We start from the raw sequence: 22,920 nt of genomic DNA, 5'->3' as shown, positions 1-22,920 counted from the left end.
TAAGACATGTTAAAACAATTTGTTTTCCTTCCTGATTCGAAGACAGGAGGGGGTGAGTACACAATAGAGTTTAGACCTATGTCATTGATAAAGTGAATTAACAGTCAAATCCAGGGAGAAAAGGTCAACTACCTACTTCCTCTTGGCTGAAGGAATTGGGAGGATGGTTCTTCTTGCAAAGATTCATTACTTTTTGATACTTTCTAAAAGTGGTGATAGATTTTTTGCATGGGCAGGCACTGGGACTCGAACCTGGGTCTCTGACATGGCAGGTGAGAACTCTGCCTGCAGAGCCACCCTGGCCCACCCTACTTTTTTTATAATCACCCTCACATGTTTGTAGCATAGCTGCCAGGGTGCAGGGGCTCTGCTTGGGTCCCGAAACCACCACTCAAACCCATGTGGTATCAAGCCTGTGCCCTTGACTTCATGATCCAGTGCTTTACATAATGTCTAAAGAGGGACCTCAATGAATTGTTGAATTTCTTTGCTACCACATGCCAAAAACTGCACCTGACCTTGGAAACAGCTCGATTTGACTTTGATGATGAAAATTAGTAGACCTTTACTGAAGTGTAAGAAGGGGAAAGAGTTTTTTTTTCTTTTTAAGTATCTATTAAGTGCCTATATGTTTTATACGTTAACACTTAAATCCCACAATACTCTGATCGAATCTCCATTTCACAGATGAGGGAACTAAGTTAAATGACTTGCTGAAGGTAAATAGATGGAGGACAGAATTCAGAATAAAGTCTGCCTGCAGACCCCATTACTCTTTCCACCACATCACGCTGCAGCCCGAAAGAAAGTTTTTTTATTTTTTTCTTTCAGAACGCTTTGGTTCCCTCAGCATTCACTGACCATGGCAAAACTTTAATTGATCTTTCCATGCCATAGCATATTGATTATCCATAAGGAATAGCAACAGTTAAAATCCATTCTCTGTAATTAAGTCTTGGTTCCCATGACTTAACAACTCTACCATGTAATTAAACTTATTTCTTGAACAGACAGATATGGTTCACTAAAGAATCTTAGAAGAGACATTTAAATTACGCTCAGTTTCTTTCTCTAAGTTAACCATGGTCAAGTTTGGGCTTGGGACTGAAGTTTAGGAGGAATGCAGAGAATGCTGCTGGGCCAGAACTCACCAGTGATGAAGCTATACAGGAGTCAGGGGGTATTTCCTGTGCAATCTGGGAAGTTTCTGATTTACTGCCACTCATTGTTTTCCTCCATGAACATGTTGGGTAAAAATGCAGTTTGATGAATATTTATCCTTTCCTTCAAACAGCTTCCATTGGTTTCAGCAGCAAATTTCCTATGGCTATTAACCTTCAGAAATGGAAAGTGTTTATGAAAGGTTTAATTATCAGAGACGCCATACTAATGTCTTGAAAAAAGATATATTTGCTATTATCAGTATTATTCTGTGGCTCTACTAGGAGAAAAATGGGCTTATGCCAGAACTAGTTTAAGGGCTGCATTTTTTTCTTTCTTTTTTTTTTTTTAGTAGAGTTAAGATTTGGCTTCCCATAAGGTACTGAAAACATAAGGATGGAATAAAACAGTTAAACATGATGCTGTAATGTTGAGTGAGTAGGGGACCCCTCAGAGATTTAATACGTTCACGTGCCTGTAAAACCCTAGGCTTACACATGGAAGTCAAATAAAAAACTATTAAAGTCATAACCAAAAGTTGCTCTGAGTTCAAGGCCATGAAATAAAAAGATAACAGGCAAGATTGCTTGGACCCAAATACCAAATAAAATGCCCTGATAAAACACCAACGGACTATAAAAACAAACAGCAAAAATCACTCCCTCCTTATCCCCACCAATGGGTCAAATAGGAGTTTAAGAAAATCCAAAAATACTTTCTAAGGTTGAAGTCCCCAAGAAACAAGGATTCAAGCATCACGTACAAACTACTGCACATTTCTCTGGTCTCCCAGCAGCTGCTGTGAGAAGACCATACAATAAGCACTGGGAAAACACAGTACAACCTCCTGGGAGACCTGGGTAAATCCAGATGTTGACGATTATGATCTTCTGAATGCAATGGAATTTATGCCAGGAGATTAAAGAAAAGAAGTAATTTATGACTTTTTCTCTAACCTGTTTGCAATATGTGCTCAGCTTATTATCTGCACATTGTGATGCACGGTAATTACAATGCTGAAAATAACATGCCACACGTGACCACTCTACTTAAGTTTAAAAGGGGGGCATTTGTTATTTTTTAAGCCTGCACATCTGGTTCTATCATATTTGCCAAATGATTAATATGGAAGTATATTACAGTGAAATCCTTTCATATCAAAGTTTTATTTGCCAGGAAATAGAACACTTTCCCCATATCTCTTTCTACACCTCCCCCACGTTCTACACTGAACTCTGAATTTTCTAGCGCTAGGGTGCTTTCGAGCCAACAAGACAAGGAATCTGTTCTTGCCTTCGTTCAATTCTGTAAGTTCTGTAGTCACAACTGGGAGAAATATGCTTCCTTTGTTTTAAAATGCACTTCCACAGGGAGAAAGCCATGCGCTTATTCTGTAAGCAGGTGGTCCATCAGGTACCTCCAACAGTTAAAACCACAGGAATTAAAATTCTAAATTTTAAACTCCTTTTTATTGAAATATAAGTTTGTTTAGTATATTTACACTGCACTTTATGCACATATATACACAGAAGGCAAATTCTGTCAAAAAAGTTTTTCTTAATAAAAAATTAAAATAAACAAAATAAAGTGCATGAATTTTTTTTCCTTCTGTGGAACATCCTATCCTCACTGTCAACATTTTGGTAGGCTGGGAGGGGAAGGAAGAAGAAATTCATTATTTGACTCGGTGCATATAGCTGGTCCTGCCTTCGTTGCTTTCTTGCCAAAACGACAAGCTGTAAGGAAGGAGTCACACAAACTGTCAGGGTCTGCAGGGCTCCCGGGGGTCTGGAGGTCGTGCTCTCTTTGTCCTATTGGGAACCCCTGCTCTTAACAGTGATCTCACCCTCACCGCGCTGGAACAAAGGGCGAACACAGGCAGGGGGCTCCACCTAGCCAGTGTCACAGCACTGCTCCGGGGCCACCAGCGTTGTCTTTGGTAGGAAATTGCCGAATTAGCTCAACGGCTCTAACGCAAAATTTCCTTTTTTTTTTGTTTCGGAAAGGGAATGAGGGGGCCCGGGAATGGGGTGCATCTCCCACAAAGACGGCCACCCGGGGGCAAGAGCCCGGCAGCCAGTTACTTCGGATCCCAAATTCCGTGTTAGCACAGAGAAAAAAAATAATCCTTTTAAAGGCTAGGTGGAGGGAATGTTACACTTCTGGCCTCGGTGAGTTTGCCCCTCTAGAACTCAGAAAGGAAACAGCGTGGGATTGAGAGAAAGGGGCAGGTGGATCCAGCTGAAGTTTTTTCAGACGCCTCCGCGCTCGGGCCACTTGCGGGGCGTTGGCCAGCTGGTCCCAGGCGCTGGAAGAGGCGACGGTGTCGGCCCTTCCCTCACTGTCCAGACACGAGTCCGGGGTCTCTCTCTCTCTCTCCCTCCCGGTTCGGCTAAGTCCCCAGCCGCCGCCCGTACTTGGTCTTACAGTGCAAAATGTGCTTGGCGAGGAAGTCGAGGCGGCGCTGCAGCAGCTGAGCGTGGGGTTCGGCGAGCGCTGCCAGCTCGGGGAAGCGGGGCTCGTGGCGCTGGTAGAGACGCAGCAGCCGGGAGGCCGCGTCCTGGCCGCGGTGCAGCTCCAGGACACGACGCGCCGTCCGCTCGCGGAACACGCATACCGACTGCAGCAGCGGCTCGTTGTACTTGTCCCACATGCCCGCCACCCGGTACCCGTGCACTAAGCCTGCCTCGTTGTCCAGAAAGACCAGCGCCCCGCCGGGGCCGCGGTGCAGGTTGCTGGTGGCGCGCTCCATGACGCGCGGGTCCCACTGCAGGCTGAAGAGGTTGCTGACCAGCCGGTCGAAGTTGGCAGTCAGATAGTCGAAGAGGATCAGGTCGGTCCATTGCACCAGGTCCACCAGTTCGGCCCGGCTGCGGTTGGCCAGCTCGCCCCCGGCGGCGCGCAGGGGCCGGAGACGGCCGTCCTCGGAGCGCCAGGGCGCCGGCACCACCACGTCCGTGAGGTTGGGCAGCCAGCGCGTTAGGCTCACCACGCTACCCTCGGTCCAATGCGCGGCGCGCAGCTCCTCCTGCACCTGCGCCCACTGGGCGCTCCGCGCCTCCACCCGCGCCAGTGCCAGCGGCGGCACGTGGCGCTGGAGGCCCAGCAGGCGCGCCAGGTAGTAAGACAGGGCCTCGCCCTGGATCTGCTCCGGGTTGATGCCGTAGCGCACGCAGGCGCGGGTGCCGTCGGCGAAGCGAGCCAGGCGGTTGGAGCTGCGCCCGCAGCCCCCGCGCTCCAGAGCCAACACCCGTGCGCCGCGGACCACCTCCAGCCACACCGCCGCCTGCGCCTCCGAGAAGCCGCGGGGCACCTGCTCCTCCAGACTGCGGCTCCAGAAGACGCCCCCGTGGTCCGCGGCGCGCTCCTCGGGCTCGGGCTCCCCGGCTGACACGTGCCGCCTGCGCCCACTCGTGGGCCGCTGAGGAGGGCCGTCCGCGCCCGCCGCCAGGGTGAGTAGCGCCCGGAAAGTTTTGAGGGAGCCGCCGCGGACATCCCGCGGCAGGGGCGGGGGCAGCGGGAAGCGAGGCGCCGGCGCGGGGTTGCCGCTCCGGGCCGGGCGCCGCGGGAGTCGGTCTTCGGGCGGCCAGGAGGCGGGCAGCTCCATCCGCGGCGGCAGGAGCCCGCCCCAAAGAGCCAGCAGCGAGCCCAGCGCCAGCAGCCAGAGTCCCGCCGTGGCGGCGACGCCCCGCATTCTCCTGCCCATGTTCCCGCGGCGGCTCGGGGCCGCCGCCACCGCTTCAAGCCGAGCCCGGGCGGCCGGGTCCCGGCGGCGAGGCGGGCCCGGCAACTCGCTGGCTCCGGGGCTCTGGGCGCCTCAGCCCCATCGTGGTCGCGGGGCGTTGCGGGGCTCTGCCCGGCGCTGGGAACTCGCTTCGCCGCCGCTTCCCAGCTGCTTTTGTATTTCGCTGTGAGACCCTCCGGCGGGCGCGATTCACAGGCGTCCGGACCACGTGGGAGCGAGGGGGGATCCCCCTCCCCCCTCCTCAGCCGCCGCTCCCGCCCCCCGCTCCCCCGCCCCCTTCCCCTCCTCTTCCACTTAAAGCGGCGATGGCGCCTTCCGACCGCGAGAGCGGCCCCACAGCGGGTCCCGGACTTAGGGGCCGGGAGGAAGCGGGTTGGTTGCGCCCGCGCGGGGGCGTCAGAGGGGGCGGCGCCGAGCTGGAGTCAGGGGCCCTGCCGGAGAGACGCGGCCCTGGCGGGGGTGGGGGGTTGCCCCGCCCTTTGGCCTTCCGCAAACTTCACCCAGACCCGGACCAGGAGACGATCTGGGCGGGTCCCTTTGCATTCAGGGTTTCGGACGGGTGTGACTCACGCGGCCTTATGCAAGTCCCTGGGAATCTCTCGGAGCCACTGAGAATGTGACTCCAGGCGGATAGAGGACCATCTGTGGCAAACAACTTTGAATGAGCCCCCGAGCCCCCCTTCCGAGAGCGCTCAATAGTAGGGGTTACTGCTGGCGTGAGAGCTTCGAGAGGCCGCTCGCTCCGGACGCACAGGGAATTAAGCCTCGCTGTGCACGTTAAACACCTGGGGCAGCTCCCTTTCCTTCGTTCCGGTTATTCGACGGGGCAGCTCTCTTCATGTGGTCCCAGAGCAGTGAAATGCACAGATCCCGGACCAGTCCTCCCGGAGCTTACACCCTAATGAGGGCACATAACCGGGCATCCCTTCTAGCGCGCGGGACGGGGCCGCCAGGGGCACTTCTCTGAAGAAGTGATAGTTTTGTCCCTGAGAAAACACGCACAGGGAAGGGATGGGACTTGCTCAAGATTCCAGAGCTAGCAAGAAGAGAAGTGAAAACCCAAACTCGGGTATTTAGTACACAAGCTACCGATTTTTTCTCCAACAAGGAAGTTCAATAATTGTATCAAGTTGCCAGCATCCTCAGTTTTAAAATTCTCTGTCATCTCGTCGGTTGCGTTATCCCCCAAATGTGATTTTCATTTAAACAAACAAACCAACGAACAATCTCATATAGCATTTGAGTCACGTGCTTAATGGGAAAAGAAGTGGTGGTGGCGTTGGGATGTAGCAAGAAACAACACATCTTTAAGCCACCTTTGGGTTTGCCGGGAAGGCTCTTGGGCCCTTCCCCTTCCCTCTGCACCCAAGTCTGTCCCAGAACTGAGCCTGGGTTCCCATTATCCAGGTTGAACATAAGGAAGGCAGGGGATGGGGGAGAAGATCCACCTCCTGAAAGCTGGAGTTTGATATCTGTTTCCTTACATGTGTTCCTTTTCTTCCTCCCTCCCCCCGTCAGGTGCATGTGAGGGTTTTCAACTGGACTGGCCCATCATCTGGCACTGATTATAATTTTTCCCCAAAGAATGAATTTTCTGGAGGTATAGGGCAGACATCCTAACGCTTGTGACTGAGCAGATGCAAAGAAAGACCCATTTAGGGCCCTAAAGAGCTGATCCAGGATACTCGCAAATGTTTTCACTGGTGTAGGTAGTATTGGCTGAAGTGTGGAATCTCCGTTGAGTCTATTCCGTACCACGCAGTGGCTGTATCGTGCCTTTCTGTATTTTTAGTGTTGATGAGATTGCCGTGGCTCCTATATGAATACTTCAAAACATAATAATATGCTAAAACATATTGTCTTTCTGCTCTGCATACTTTCCCTTCCTCCGCCTTTTCCTAGAGGAAAGGGACTATGTCTTAGCAACTTTTACTTTTCCCTACGCATCTAATGTATATTATGCTAAATAGCTGAATAGGTGGTCAATACATTTATTTATTTTTTTGCCTTTCGGTTTAACTTCTATGGGGAATTTTTTGTTTTAATTGTAACATTTCGGATTGGGCAAACTGTAAGCAAGTGCTCCACCTTGTGGGCACAAGTAGACTATCACCTAATTAGGGGAAAGTAGACAGTAAAAAGTAACTGGAGGTAACAATTAAATTGTGAGAATATTAAGTAGTTACTAAGACCAAGCCATGTCCTAGAGGCTATGAGAAAATACCAGGTAGTTGGTGTCTGTCATTTTGGCTCTTAACAAAAGTCACAATAACTAAAAAGGGATGGTTTCCTGTAAACTCTATGAGGAATCTGGCTTATCCATTGTTTTATGGTTGTCTGGCCACAATGCCTGACACTTAGTGGGTGTTCAATAATAATGTACTGAATAAATCATTGGAATGTTAATGAGATGAAGCTCTCCAAGTAATATGTATCAAGTTTTATTTTTCTCAACACTTTACTACTGAAGGATACAGAATACTAACTTTCCTAAATTTTAAGGGGGGGGGCGGGAATATCCCTGAAGTCTTTGCATAGTGTAAAGAGAGGAAGTACATGATTTTCAGTCTAGGAGAGACTGTAATCTACCCCTGATCCTGTAATCTACCAATCATGTCACTGATTTTACTAATAAGGAAACAGGCTTGGAGAAGTTAGCTGGTCTCTTGCACCTCTGAAGATGGGACTGATATCACTGAGTAGCCCTTTGCCTGTAGCCACAGGACAAATGTACCAGGAGGCACTAGTAGAAAACTTAAAGTTCATTGAAATGCAGAATTGCAGAAAACCAAATGGAATCCAGTTCTCAAGTGTTTAAAACACTCCTCTGTTTAACTACTGGATGAAAACACTCCTGCCACATTTACTTCTGGTCCTGGAGATTGCCTCCTGTCCCCCAGCCCGAGCGCCCCTGGCTCTGGTTGGTACAGAAGAGTTCATTGTGAAGTGCCATCTCAGTCCCTTCCGCTCTTCTGGCTATTGATGGGGACAAGGGAAGGTTTTGTGACTGTGCCTAGACAGGCACCTATTTTCACCTTGCAAACTTCCTTGATATTCCTCAGAGCCTTCTCCCAGGGCCTCGCATTCCAATTTCTTCAAACTTTTTGCACAGTGCCTCCTGGGAAAAGAGAGCACCTGAGGTGGAGGGTTGGGAGCAGGGGAGGAGGCTGAAACTGGAAGATGTTTCAAGGCTGGCCATTCCACTCCCAGCTGTTTTCTTGGTCTGCTTATTTACCATCTATGAGCTTTTGTTTCCACATCTGAGGAATGAGAATAATAAATCCTAGCACCCTCACAGGGTTGTTATGAAGCGTAAGTGAAATGTTGATAATAACTGCCACAACAATAGCAGCAAGCACTCATCCACTGCTTATTAGGGGCTAAGCCTTGGACTTGTGTTATCTTATTTAGTGCGCCCAACAAATGCTATTCTTGACCCCACTTCACAGATGGGAATATCAAAGTTTAGCCAGTAACTGGCCAAGAGTTGTACAGCAGGGAAGTGGCAGGGCTGAGATTCCAGAATGAGGGATAGAATATCCTTTTTAAACTATAAAGTGCTAGAGAACTGTCAGGTATAAAAATCATTGCCCCAGATCAATGTTGAATCAAATCAGATACTATTTTGCTTTGATATATTCTCTGGGGTTGCAACTAATAATTGGGAATGTGACCTCTGAAGTCTGATTGTCTGGGTGTGAAACCCAGCTCTGCCATTTACCAGGTATGTGACCTTGAGTAAGTTACTTAACCTTAAATGCCTCAGTTTTCTCATCTGTAAAATGCAATCATGATAGTAATATTATTAGTTTTATTAGTAATTTTAACAATGATATACTATTTAATAATTAATAGTAACAAGTCCTATAGATTATTGCAGTGACTAACTTAATCCCCATATGGAAAGTGTATAAAAGACCATCTTAGGGTTCACTACTGTTATTTTTGTTGTGGTTGTAATTTTTTCTTTTGATTTCACTGTTTCATAGGCCACATGGGGATTTCCTTTGTTTTCTGTTGCTGCTCTCCTCCAAATTCACTTGGGTCTTTATTTTATTTCTTACTGATATATATATATATATACTACCATATAATCATCCAAAGTGTACAATCAGTGGTTCGCAATGTCATCATATAGCTGTGCATTTATCAAAACAATAGACATTTTTTCTTTTTTATGAAAAATAATGTATAATAAAAGGCAATAAATTTCAAAGCACATCGCAACAATTGTAGGACAGATTTCAGAGTTTGGTATGGGTTACATTTCCACTATTTTAGGTTTTTACTACTAGCTGCTCCAAGACACTGGAGATTAAAAGAAATATCAATATAATGAATCAGCAGTCACACTTATTTGTTAAACCCTACTTTCTCTGCATCACCATCACCTTTGATCTTTCACTCACCCTTTAGGGGTATTTGGGCTATGCCCCTTGTAACTTTTTCATGTTGGAAGGGTCTGTCATAATATGGGAAAGGGGGATGGAATACTTGATGTTCTAGAGAGGCTGGCCCCTCTGCATTTCAGGACTTACCTGGTCTAGGAACCCATCTGGAGGTTGTAGGCTTCTGGAAAGTTACCCTACTGCATGAAGCCTTTGTAGAATCTTATATAATGTTCCAGGTGTTCTTTAGGACTGGCAGGAATGGTTTTGGTAAGCTATGATAGGTAGCAGTGTCTAACTGAAGCTTGCTTAAGAGTGACCTCCAGAGTAGCCTCTCAATTCTATTTAAACTCTCTCAGCCATGATACCTTATTTGTTATACTTCTTTTCCTTCTTTTGGTCAGGATGGCATTGTTGATCCCACAGTGCCCAGGGTCAGACTCATCCCTGGGAGTCATCTCCCATGCCTCCAGGGAGACTTTCACCCCTGGATGTCATGTCCCACGTAGAGGGGGAAGGCAGTGCTTTCACTTGCAGAGTTGGGCTTAGAGAGAGTGAGGCCACATCTGAGCAACAAAAGAGGTCCTCCAGAAGTAACTTTTAGGCATACCTATAGGTGGGCTAAGCTTCACCGCTGCATAATAAGCTTCACAAGAGCACGTCTCAAGATCAAGGGCTTGACCTACTGATTTGGGTGTCCCTAATGTTTGACACAGAATCAGGTGTTTTCCTGGTGGTAAAGTTAAATAGTTCCATATTTTTTCTCCCATCCCTAGAGGGACTTTGCCAATACTTTTTGATTATCTGCTTAATATCCTCTGGGATGTATCCAGGCATTTCATTAAGATATGCAGGATTAAAGACCTTCATTTTTATTCTGGGCTCCCTGTGTTTGGATTGTTTAAATCATCTATTCAAACAGGTTGAGTTAGGTTATGTGCTGCTGAAGATTTAGGTTCTGGCCAAAATAAACCTTTCTTCCTTTGGTCTCAAAGAATAGGTGAAATTCTAAAATACAGACAATGTCTTCCTTCCCCCTGCATTCTGAATGACCTTAATCCTGACCTGGTTATCTTTGTTCTTATCTCTAAATGCTAGTTTATACATATAGAAAATAGCCTCTCAAAATCCAGAAATGACAAATACTGCTCTGGACTAAATGGGACTGCTATAAGAGCTTACACTCTAGGCTCCAGTTTTCTTATAAATGTTGTCTAAATGAGACCATACAATAATTGCTGTTTTGTTTCTGGCTTATTTTGCCTCACTCAAATGTCCCACAGGTTCATTCACAACATTGCATGCCTCACAACTTCATTCCTTTTTTTGTAACAGCACAATATTCGATCATATATATACACCATTGTTCACCAGTCTATTTTTCAGTCAGTGCATCCTTCAGCCACCTCCATTCATTAGGCATCATGTATAATGTCCAATGTCAACAGTGCATCAACACTCTCAATTTTAGATAACTTCATTGTTCCCAAGCGAAAGATAACTGATACACATACCCTCACCAAACAGAAAATCCAAACCTCCCCTTAACTTTTGTCCCTCCCCACATTATTAACCCCTGGTATTGCTGTGATACTGTTGATGTATTCCTGTTAAACATGGCATGTAGCATGCAGTAGAAGTTTTCCCCCATACCCCCAAATTATGCAGTCTTTGTACAAGATTCAAACCTTTGCAGTAGTTCGTTCAAGAATTTATTTATATTTATAGTGTTAACTGGTGGAACACATGAGTGTATACAACCCCTTTCAATCATGTTCATCTTCAATATGATAATATTACTTATAGACCCACTAGAGAACCACCTTCATTTCCATCTATTCCCTTACATTTGAGTTCACCCTCATTAGCCTACTGTTCACCCATCTCTAGCTTTCGAATATCTCTAGGTCCCCTTTCATTGGGTCTTGAGAGACCCAATAAAGGTGGTGATCCAGCCCAGTACACCCTCTTTATTCCCTCAGTTGGTGTCTTCCCTGACATTTTTGCTGTTTTCCTTCCTCAGGGAGTGGGACCAGCTGGACTCTACCAGGATTTCCAGTGCAGCCCTTGCTAAAAGTCCATGACCTCTCCCAGCCTCGTGCAATCAGCTCTGACTTCTACTCCACTGCTTCTGCCAGTCCTGACCTTTCCTGAGTCTCCTGAGTTAAAAGCCCCTCTGAAAGAGCTCCCCAAAGATAGCCTTATGGATGCCTCTACTAAAAGGAAGCGAGGGAAAGAAGGTGCCAGGTAGAATTATAATATTCCTTGAAACTCCTGCTTCAGCCTTTGTTAGCTGTGTGACGCTGGACAGCTTTCTTAACTCTCTGGGATACAGTTTCATTTTCGTGTCTCCCTGATCCCCATTCTTTATTCCCTGAGAGTATGTTATTTTTCTGTTTAGAAATCATTTTCCTTTTCCTGGAATCTCTCTGTTTGACTATGGTCTGGGTCTTACAAGAATCACTGCACCGATCCCATCCTCACATACCTGGCTGTTAAGAGCAGGCAGATAGAGTCCTGGTTCCAGGTGAGTCATATGTAACAGCTAGAAGGGGGTCCAGAACAGCTTTTGAATGCAGTTAACCTGCCTCTCTGAACAAGCCCCACTTTGAAGATTGTGTTTCTAGTGAAAAAGTCAAGGTTGACATACACACTTTAAATTATAGTGGGACTAACATTTGTATGATTTCTGTATTCCATGTGGCTGTCTTTTGGGCTTGCTTTTGCAAAAGGTTCCTGTAGTCACCTTTTAAAGTGTTAAACACTGGACTCTAAAGGTCAGAACATTGCTCAATTAATTTCGTGAATGTTGGCGTGGCCGCCCACACACGTCTCAGGCCCACGCTCAGAGTGTGATAGTAGGAACTCTGGTCTGGGAATTTGGGGATTCAATTTAATTCAACCGACATTGATTGTTCCCATATTAAAGGCCAGAGAACTGGGTGGTAAATGATGGGGCATCAGATTTCTTCTCATCCTTAATGCCTGCATCAGGGAACATTGGATTTCTTCCCTTCATCCTCCCTCTCCCCTCCCTCCTCCTTCGCAGGTCTTCACTCTCCTCCTCTTTGTGTGAGGCTGAGAGGGAGGCTGGACCCTGGGTGGGGTGAACCAGTGCTGGTGGTCTCAGTCCCCTTGCTGGTGATGGGTGTAGGTAGAGGCCACATGACTCGCGCCAGGAGACCTGAAGGGAGGTCCACTGGGGGTTTCTGGAAGAGATTTCCACACCATTGCAGAGACAGAGGACGTTAAGGACACTCTTCTGCTTTGGATGGTTTGGTTCTGAGTGGGAACCAGGCCTGGAATTGGGCCGCCATTGCAGGACTGCAAGGAGAACTGCGTCCACAGTAAGAGGGAAGGACCTTGGGCCCTTAGTGATGTCACCCAGTCCCCAAATTTATCAGCTCTGGAGCCACCCTTCCTCTGGACCTTCCTTATGGCATAACCCACTTTGAGTTGGGATTTCTGTGGTTTGAAAACAAAAGGTTCCTAACTGATATATATATATATATATCCCATCCATAGGAGTTCATAGCAAGCAGATCTCTTATATCACACCTGTGCTACCAAGGAGGCAGTGTAGTTTAGTCTTTTGGAGCATGTTCTTTGCAGCCAGGCTGAGTCTTCTACTTACTAGCTGTGCCATTTTGGGAAAGTCATTTAACCTCTCTGGGCCCATTAACTCATATGTAAACTAGAGGTGATAACTGCACCTGCCTTGTAATATTACTGTGAGGATTAGATGATTGCATGTAAAACAGTTAAGTAGTTGGTAGATATTATGGAAATAGAAACTATATGGGAGCATAGAGGAGGAGCATCTTTTTCTGCCAGGGAAGTCCAGGAGGACTTCACAGAGGAGGAAGACATTGAGCTCAGTCTTGCTGGGTTGGGTAAGAGTTTGCTGGTCAGGGTTGAGGAAGAAGGGCATTCCGGGTGGACAGCAGGAACAGCATGTGTGTTCAGCAGCCGTGTGTCCAGTGGTAGATTGCCACATCTTTCAGAGGCTCAACGTCCTTATCCTTGAAGTACACTAAAGTGTTTTGAATTAGCTTAATTCTCTTTTAATAAAAGAAAAAAAATATCTCAGCCTTCCTTCCCTAAATTGAGAGGCACTGGATTTGAACATTTCTAAGGCCCCTTCAAGCACTAACCTATGACAATTTCAACCCACCCTGGAGAAATTCACTCAACAAACATTTCCCAGTAGAAGAGGTGCCTCTCATCAGCTTTGTTGATTTCCTTTCTTCATCACCACCCAGAGCTGTATCCAGCATGCAATTAGCAATGCTGTGTCTCCTCAGCTACCCGAGGCCACATCTCATCAGTCAGATAGATGTTGAGACTTAATTAAGCTTGTAAAGCTTTTTGATTTCCTCCGATGAAAGGGGGCCCGTAAGTACCAGATTTTATTTTGGTGGCTCCTGCCAGGGATTATTATAAATAGGACTTGGTGTGACGTGGCTGAGCTCTTAGGGCGATAATGTGTCAAGACCAATCCAGACTGCCGAAAGCGGAGGTATTATCATAATGATTCCATCATAGGCAGTGGGTGTTAATGGAAGTGGCTGTGAAAAAAGAAAAGTGCTACAGGCAGTGAAGCTGGAATAGAGGTGTCTGCAAGTGAAATATCAGCTGCTTGTGGAATCTCCATCATAATCATTAGCTGTATTAGCCTCAGAACCATTCTTCTGCCATCTCTTCTAGACCAGGCCCAAACTCAAATAAAAAATGGATGCTTTAACTCCAAATGAAAATATATTCTCTTGCTGCTTTTTAAAATCCATTTACATTAAAATGATGGCCAGCAGGTAAGTAATTTATAACTGGAGGCTTTTTGCAGAGTGGGCCAGTGTCCTCAGAATGATGAGCAGAGTAAGTAGGAGACCAAGGGATCTCCAGACTGGGAAAAGTTATCACTATTGACTGAGGAAGGGCTGGCAAGGACACCCAATGTCAAGGAGTACCCATGGGCACTTACTGGTGGAGAATATTGAATGCAGAGGTAGTTTCATATTTCAGCAATAAGGTGGATGAAAAACCACCTGGAAAGTTCTTCAGTAATGTAGCGCTGGCTAAGAAAGTGTTAGCTTCATGGCACCAGGTTTCATTGCCAAAAACTACTGCTCTGTATCCCATAGACAGATAGATGATCGATAAAATTTAATGATGATGATGATGATGATGATGAAAAATGGTATACACCTGTTGTTGGTCAAGGCGTCTCTGCTCCTTTGTGATCCAGATACACAGGACCAAAATTCCTATTCCATGGAGGATCCAGGGACCTCCTCCTGATTTCTGTGGGTCCTCGGGCCTTTGTTTCTCGAGCTTTTCTCTCTGCGTCCATCTCCTTCCATACTTGATGCTTTGATCAGCACACGTGAACATGGCATCAGGTTCAGTTCCTTAACTGACTCCCGCCCCCCACAACAAGCCATCTGCACCAAAGATAGCATGAGTTTAGTAACTTTACTGAAGATTTGGGGGTTCCCCAAGGGGAGACCCAATGCTGTGCAAGGCCTTGAACCACTTAGCTATCCTTTCCCTCCTCTCTTTCCCTATTTCTCAGGCAGAATTTCTTTTCTCATGTAAAATAGAGCTACTCCTATTCAGGCTACCTCAAGATCTTGGGTTCTACCTCAGGCCAGCAGACCTGCCAAGATTTGTCTTCTGGTCAATTGGGGAGCCCCCTTAAGGAATTTGTTGAACACAATTTATTCTACCTCGTTATGAGAAGGTACATTTCAGGAGCATTTTCCACATACTGATAGTTTGCTAAGGGCTTTCCGTGCACTGAATCTTTAAGATCTCCATGGAAGGTATAATCCCCCATTTCAGTGATGGGAAGACTGGAGCATTGTGAGAGTAATCATGAGACCAAGGAGATGCCCACTAATTAATGAATGAGAGTCTTCAACTCTGGTGGTAGACCAGAAGGCTGAAGTTGCATTACCCATAATTCCGCATGGCCTCCTTGTGCTGAGAAACACTCTGGTGAATTAGCAAAGTGGTCTCTTTCCTTCACACTCGCACATCATCTTTCTCCAAGTATGTATGAAGCAAGCACTACTTACATCTCTCCTTTTCTCTACTGTGTGATTGAGCTCAGGCCCATTTACACTAAGACAAGTTGGCACCCAGAACTCTCCCCATGGTTATAGGGTGGTGTGGTAGTTAGATTCGGTTGTCACCTTGGCCAGGTGAAGGTATCTAGTTCTGTTGCTATGGACATGAGCCAATGGTATGTGAACCTAATCTGTTGCTCATTACATCTGCAGTCAGCTAGGAGGTGTGCCTGCTGCAGCGAATGATGTTTGACTTAATTGGCTGGTGCTTAAATGAGAGAGTGCAATGTAGCACAGCCCAAGCAGCTCTGCATTCCTCATCTCAGCACTCGCAGCTCAGCCCAGGCCTTTGGAGATGCAGAAAGAAATCACTCGCGGGAAAGTTGTTGGAACCCCGAGGCCTGGAGAGAAGACCAGCAGAGGCCATCCTGTGCCTTCCCACGTAAGAAAGAACCTCAGTGGAAAGTTAGCTGCCTTTCCTCTGAAGAACTAACAAAATAATGCCCCCTTTATTAAAAGCCAATCTGTCTCTGGTGTGTTGCATTCTGGCAGTTAGCAAACTAGAACAGGTGGTAAGTGGGTGAGTGTGGTTGGAAGAGACTGGCCTCCCAGTGCTGGAGAGAGCCCTGTCTCTATCTTGAGTAGCCTGGGAAAGCATGGCAGTGCAGCATGGCTGACATGATTTCTCCTTTGGCTTTACCCCTCCAGGAAGCCAACTCTGAGATTGCCGCAGGGAAGCCGCCTTTGTTTCTGGGCACAGGCCTGGGTGTGTTTCTTATATATCTTGTTCTGAAATCCACTCCTGATTCTCTGGTCCCTTTGCATTTCACCTGAGGGAGAAAGGAAGAAAGAAACCTCAGAGGCTATTCCTTGCCTGCCTGAGTTTCAAAGAATTTTTGCATTTCGGAGATGCATGTACCTGAGAGCAGCAGCAGGAGGAGGAGGAGTGGGGGTCATGTATTTATACAGCCCCTCACAGTTCTCCCATTCCAGTCCCATTGGAGATTTCCCAACAGCCTTCTAGGGAGGGATGGCAAGGCAGGTGTTATTTACTGTTCCTATCTGATGAAGGAAAAAGCTGAGCTTCGGAGAAGTTATGGGATGAGCCCAAGGCACACAGCTACTTCCTGACAGACCGGGAATTTGAAAGCATTTTTCCTGATGTCTGCATCGGAGCTTTATATGACATCCCTTCTTCTCTCAGTTCTGTTCACATTTGTAGACTCTGCCACTACTCAGGTTTCCCATATGGATATATGTATGTGTTGCATGTATTTTCCAATTTTCAACTAAAATTCCAGTAATGAGGGCAGAAAAAGGAACAAAGGGATGGTTCTTAACAATCTGGAATGTTTAAAAGCCCCTCTTCCATTAAGAGATGCTTTCTATCTCTCTTGTTCACAGCAGTGATAGAAAGGAGGAAGAAAAGAAAAATGAGAAAGGGGGTTAGGAGAGAGAGAGAGCTGGGGGTGGGGAGAGAGGGTAGCAGGGGTGAGAGAGAGCGGGTGAGAGAAAGAGAGAGAGATTGATTGAGATTATTTTAAATGCTATTTATCTGGCCCTTTCTTTAGTTAACAAGCAGAAGATCTGCTCAAAGGGAGTGGGGGGGGTGTGATGGTGGTGGTAAGGGATAAATATGCCACCAATTGTTTCAGTTTGCTCAAGCTGCCGGAATGCAATATACCAGAAATGGATTGGCTTTTACAATGGAGATTTCTTAGCTAAAATATACAGTTCTGAGGCCTTGAAAAATGTCTAGATTAAGACATCAATAGAACAATACCTTCTCTGAAGAAAGGTGGCTGGCATCGGGGTTCCTCTATCAGATAGCAAGGCACACGGCCAGTGTCTACTGGTCCTTTGCTCCCTGTTTTTGTTGATTTCAGCTCCTGGGTCCAGTGGCTTCCTCTCTGAGCTTCTGTGGGTCCTTTCTTAGTATCTCTGGTCTTCCTCTCTTTCTCTCCCCTGTGGGCTTTATCTCTAAGCTCTCTCCAAAACTTTTTGGGTGTTTCTCTCTGAACTCTCTGGGGCTTCTTCTCTCTTTTATCTTCTCACAAAGAACTCTAGTAAAAGGATCAAGACCCATCTTGAATAGATCTGCACCCACGGAATGGGTTAAAAAAACATAGCCTTTTTCTGGGGTACATAACAGCTTCAAACCAGCACACCAATCATTGAATGTTTTTCAGAGAAAGAGACCAAAATAACAACAATAAAAACAAAACTCATCATAAAACAATTCTGACATGGCTGAGAGGAAATGGTAAGAAACAAAAGCTACCTCTTTCTTTTCTGCTCCTGTGCACGTTGCTCAAATAGGGTAAAACCTGGCCAAAAGATGAAAGGATAGTGCTTGATTTTGTCTTCATCTTTCCCCATTGACAGCGTCATTTATCAGGGATAATGACAGATCTGCATGGCTAATTAAGATCAGTGAGGATAGCTGGAGTACATAAGAGTCTTCCAGTCTTGGTTTTCTCATTTATAAAATGGAATGTTAATGCCTGCCTCATAGCAGTATTGTGAAAAATAAATAAGGTTATGTGATTAGATAAAATATAGTAGATGAAAAGTTCCAATACATTCCCTGTCATATAGTAGGCATGCAAGAAATATTTAAAACCACAGACACAGTTGCATAAGAAAAATGTCTGGGAGGATACATGCTAATCTGTTAATAGGTGTGCTGGTTTCAAAGGAAGTATGCCCCCTAAGAAAAGCCATGTTTTGATATAAATCCCATTTCTTAAAGGTAGAATAATCTCTATTCAATGCTGTATGTTTGAAACTGTAATCAGAACTGTGAATGATGCGATTTAGTCAAGAGTGGTTGTTAAACTGGATTAAGGGATGACATGTCTCCACCCATTTGGGTGGCCCTTGATTGGTTTATTGGAGTCCTATAAAAAAGGAAATATTTTAGAGAATGAGAGATTCAGAGAGATTCAGAGAGAGCAACACTACAAAGCAGAGAGTCCACCAGCCAGCGACCTTTGGAGATGAAGAAGGAAGACGCCTCCCGGGAGCTTCATGAAACAGGAAGCCAGGAGAGAAAGCTAGCAGATGACGCCGTATTTGCCATGTGCCCTTTCATCTTAGAGAGAAGCCCTGACTGTGTTTGCCATGTGCCATCTCACTTGAGAGAGAAACCCTGAACTTCATCGGCCTTCTTGAACCAAGGTATCTTTCCCTGGATGCCTTCGATTGGACATTACTATAGACTTGTTTTAATTGGGACATTTTCTCGGCCTTAGAACTGTAAACTAGCAACTCATTAAATCACCCCTTTTAAAAGCCATTCTGTTTCTGGTATATTGCATTCAGGCAGCTAGCAAACTAGAACAATAGGATTATACCTGGAAAAAGTGTTTGAGTGTGGGACACACTTTTGCTTTTTACTGTATATACTTTAGAAAGCATGTAAGAATGCCATGCAAATATTAATGGGTTTATGTGGATGTACAGTTAAAAGTTATCAAATATGGAGTAATAAAGACTGTGACATATTTGTAGTCTTGTCTTTGTGTAATTGTAACATTTGTATTCACTACATTGAATCAGTTCACGTTCCTTCAGTGGCAAGCAACACAAAATGACTTGCTAAGTTAAGAAGCAAAAATGATGTTTCTTAGAAGAGTACTGGGATAGCGCCCACCATTAAGGAAGAACTGAAAACTGGGCATTGGGAAGCAGCCCTAGATGTCAGCAAGAGGGCTTTCTCTTAAGAGTGTGGGCATAAGATGTCTCAATACAGTCAGCTTCCATTCAAGCTTTTACATTCCGAGAAGAGATGTCTGATTGTTTCACTGTGGGCCCAAAGTTTACCCCTTTGGCTCCTCTAGCCTTTGCCAAGTGAGAAGGTGGGTGTTATATAAAGAACAGTTCTGTGCATGTTCATGTATTTCATTACACTTGGTAATTTTTCTGTCATTATCTCTTTGACTATTCCTTCTTTCTCTCTTTCTTCTCTTTTTTGGGAGTCCCATAATGTGTTTATTGATACTTGATGGTGTCCCACAGGTCTGTGAGGCTGTGTTCATTTTTTCCCCATTCTTTCATCTGCTTTTCAACCTGAATAATTCTGATTGTCTTGTCTTTGAGTTCACTGCTCCTTTCATCTGCCAGCTCCAATCTGTTAATGAGACCCTGTAGGGAACTTTTCATTTCAGTTCTGTGGTCTTCAACTGTATTTCTGCTCGGTTCCTTTTCTCATATTACTCATTCATTGTTTTCCTTATATTCTTTAGTTCTTTCTCTGTGTTTTCCTTTATCTCTTTGAGCATATCGAGGATTATATATTTTAAAAAGTCTTTATCTGGTATGTCCAAAATCTGGCCTTCTTAGTTAATGGCTTCTGGATTTTTTATCTTGTTTCTTTGGATGGGCCATCATTTCTTGTTTGTTTATCTTGTAATCCTTTGTTGTACTCTGTGCATTTTAGTATTTTAAAGTGTTAACTCTGGGATTTAGTCCCCGATCTGTCTGTTTCTTAAGTTTGTATAAAGCTAGTGATATGACAGAGAGTTCCTTGAATGCCAGGCGCTATCAAAAACAAGCCAATGCCAAAAAACACCTTTCACGATCTTTGCAAATTGGCCGTGCATTGACTGGTGCTCTCCTTCAGGGTTTAGCTCTCCATTAGAAGATCAGCTCGAGATGAATGAGGAGTGCAGTCTCCTCTCTGTCTTATTTGAACATTCAGCTTGTCTTAGGTTTATGCTTGCTTGTGGCCTTAGGAATTCCCCCATTTTCAGGCAGAAGTCCTCCTCTACTCCCTATGAAATAGAGTTTCTTCCCTTCCTGAATGCCCAGTTGTATGACTGAAAACAGGTCTAGCCTGCTTGGATTTAATTTGCTCTAGCCTGCTTGGATTTAATTGTTTCTTCTGCTTTAGCTGTCTGCAAGCTGCTTGTGCCTACAGGGCAAGTCTGGGACAGTGAGGCAGAAAAGAGGTTCCCAGCCTAGTCTTTCAGGCTGCCACCTGATAGATTGGCACTGACAAGCAGGCACCCAGGATGTGCTTGGGAGTTACTCTGCTGGGTCTGGAGCAGGGCCGTGGACCCAGGATGGGAGCGCAGGCTGGTCCCATGCTGCATCAGGCCGATGTGTGTGTATGTGGGGCCAGCAGGGGAGCCGCGAGCACCTCTTACCATTTTTAAAGGTGTGTTTTCTTGATTTGGCACTCAACCGGCTACTCAACACTTTCATTGTTTTCCAGAGTTTTGGGGAAATGGCTCTGCCTGTGGGTTTTGTTTTTTCCTATTTGTTCAAAGATTCCGTGGGGGAATGACACCCTGGTGTGTCTTACGCCACTATCTTGGTTGACTGAGCCAATTTTTGCCTTACTTTAAAAATAATTAAAAAAAAAACTCTACAACAATTCATAAAACAAGTAGAGCTATATTGAAAGATCCTAACAAAGCATGATCTTTGCTTCTTCTGCAAGGAGCCAATAACATTTGACACCAAGCAACATGATTTATCACTCACATGCCTAGTGATGCGTCACTGAGTGACACATCTGCCTTGGGGCTGGATAAATGTTGATTGTGACCGCAGACACACCCATACAGTGATAGCAAGACTCGGATTTTTGTCTCCAACAGTTAGCGGATACAGAACTCCCATACATTTGCTAAGTGCTGGCTCCCAGATTGGGGTTATTATCTTTATTCAGATAAAGAAAAGTAATAGGGCATCTCCTCAATTGTTCTTCTGCAATGATTGGGAAGCAGGGAGTATGAAGCACATGCAGGGTATATGTAGTATAGTCTGTGTGTGTGTGTGTGTGTGTGTGTGTGTGTGTGTGTGTGTGTGTGTGAAAGAGAGTGGCGGAGAGGGGAGAGGGAGAGAGGGAGAGAATGTCTCATTGCTCTGGGGAAGAATGACATTTAGCCAGTCTCCTCTGAGGACTGAACTTTCTATGCTGACCGTCTGTGTTTCCCAGGAAAGAAGGGCCCAGCCAAAGCCCAGGAAGTTGAGGAGAAACAGAGGAGCAGAGAGCTTGTCCAGTCTGGGCGGGGCTCGGGGAATGCTTGTGTCCTTAGTAATGCCTCCTGGTCACATCCACAGAGGCCTCGTTTGGCTGCTTGGTCTCCTGTCAGCCCCGTAAGCATTCTTCCCAGTGTCAACAAATACTCCCTGTGGCCCCCACTCCTTCCTTTTGACTTTATTTTGGTGGGGGGAGGTACTGAGGATGGTGACTAGAAGCTACTTATTTGGAGGCGAAAACCACATCTCTAAAAATAAGAGGAGACTAACAGAGAATACCATTTACTGACTCTTCCTACATTCTCACATACTCTTAGCTGGATTCTATAACCCTCATTTACGAAAGAGCAAACCAAGTCTCAGAGAGCTTAAGTAAATTGCTCATGCTTGCACAGTTCATAAATGGTAGGATTAAACCTGGGCACTGTGCCTCCAGGCCACCTGCTCCTAATCCTTTGTCCATGTTAGAAAGCCAGCTCAGAAGGACTCAAGTCCTGGAGCCACCAATGATCATCGGCTGCTCTGGGACCGCTCATGAAACTGTTGAGGTCACGGTATTAACTACAACAAATTGGTAATTATTACATAATACCTGCCCCCAAAGCCAGCACTGTAATAACAGTTTTAAGCCAGGCAACTTGTATGGTAGGGAATTCAAGGTGCTGTGGACTCACAGTGTTCTTACCCAGTTGTTAGAATTGTTTCTTCTAAGACACCTTGTCTGCAGCTTTGGATTCTACGTATTCTAACCTTTAAAGTTGCTGGAACAGGACGATTAGGCTGAGTGGTTTTACTAGAATTTAAAATATTGTGGATTTCGTGATAACTCCTCTAGCCATAGCTGGAATAAAAAATGACATTGCTCCAGACAATACCATGTGCTAATTAAACCAGTGGAGAATGAAACAGAAATACAACAGCAACAAAAAGTGGAGTCACTGGCTAGCTTCCAATCACTCCCCAAACAGGGCAGTGGAATTTAAATTTCTATTCTTTTCAGTGAATGTGGCCCTAAGGAATCATGTAGGAATTTTTCTTATGTGATTTCAGGACAGATTCTCTCCTGCAATATAATAACTTTATAAAGCTACAGCATGCTTTGTTAAAAAAAAAGGCATAAAATATGTGCATCCCTAGGAAAAGTCCAGGAGGACACACACATAACAGTTAACAGGGTTACCTTAGGGAAAGGACATTAGAAGAGAAAGGTCTTTATTCTTTTTCTTTCTTAAAACAGTCATCTATTTCCAGAGTGTTCAAATTCCTTATACTGAGCATGTATTTTTGAGCAGATTGGAATTTTTAAGGGGATGTTTTAGAATGAATGACTCATCATCATGGCACCAGATTATCAAAAGGCAGATTAGGTAGGCAACCTTTAAGAATCTGCTCTGCTCGTGACCCCAAATGGGCAAAGAACTTAAATAGATATTTCTCCAAAGAAGATACACAAATGGCTAATAAAATACAAAAAGATACTCAACATTGTTGGTCGTCAGGAAAATGCAAACCCAAACTATGAGATACCCCTTCACGTATAATAGGATGGTTAATATTATAAAAAGAG

At 45.3% G+C, this 22,920-nt stretch overlaps 2 protein-coding genes across 2 annotated transcripts in view; one reads left to right on the top strand and one right to left on the bottom strand.

Annotated features, from left to right (window-relative positions):
• Window positions 1-770: 770 nt before the first annotated feature.
• FJX1 (four-jointed box kinase 1) lies at window positions 771-4,867 on the bottom strand. The gene has a single exon (XM_077114419.1). The coding sequence runs from the start codon at window positions 4,865-4,867 to the stop codon at window positions 3,554-3,556; it is 1,314 nt and encodes a 437-aa protein (XP_076970534.1). The 3' UTR covers window positions 771-3,553.
• PAMR1 (peptidase domain containing associated with muscle regeneration 1) overlaps window positions 4,553-22,920 on the top strand; it is a 197,865-nt gene continuing 179,497 nt past the window's right edge. The window contains exon 1 of the mRNA XM_077114417.1: window positions 4,553-4,613. The gene's annotated coding sequence lies outside the window, so the exon portion shown is untranslated. The remainder of the gene's footprint in view (window positions 4,614-22,920) is intronic.

The sequence above is a fragment of the Tamandua tetradactyla genome, chromosome 8, assembly GCF_023851605.1.
Source record: "Tamandua tetradactyla isolate mTamTet1 chromosome 8, mTamTet1.pri, whole genome shotgun sequence".
Lineage (NCBI taxonomy): Eukaryota > Metazoa > Chordata > Mammalia > Pilosa > Myrmecophagidae > Tamandua > Tamandua tetradactyla.
Note: the sequence above shows the minus strand (reverse complement) of the source record. Positions and strands in the feature narration are given on the sequence as shown.

Bases quoted from the DNA above. Each gene is read 5' to 3' on its own strand.
- FJX1 (XM_077114419.1), bottom strand. From the start codon at position 4,867: ATGGGCAGGAGAATGCGGGGCGTCGCCGCCACGGCGGGACTCTGGCTG.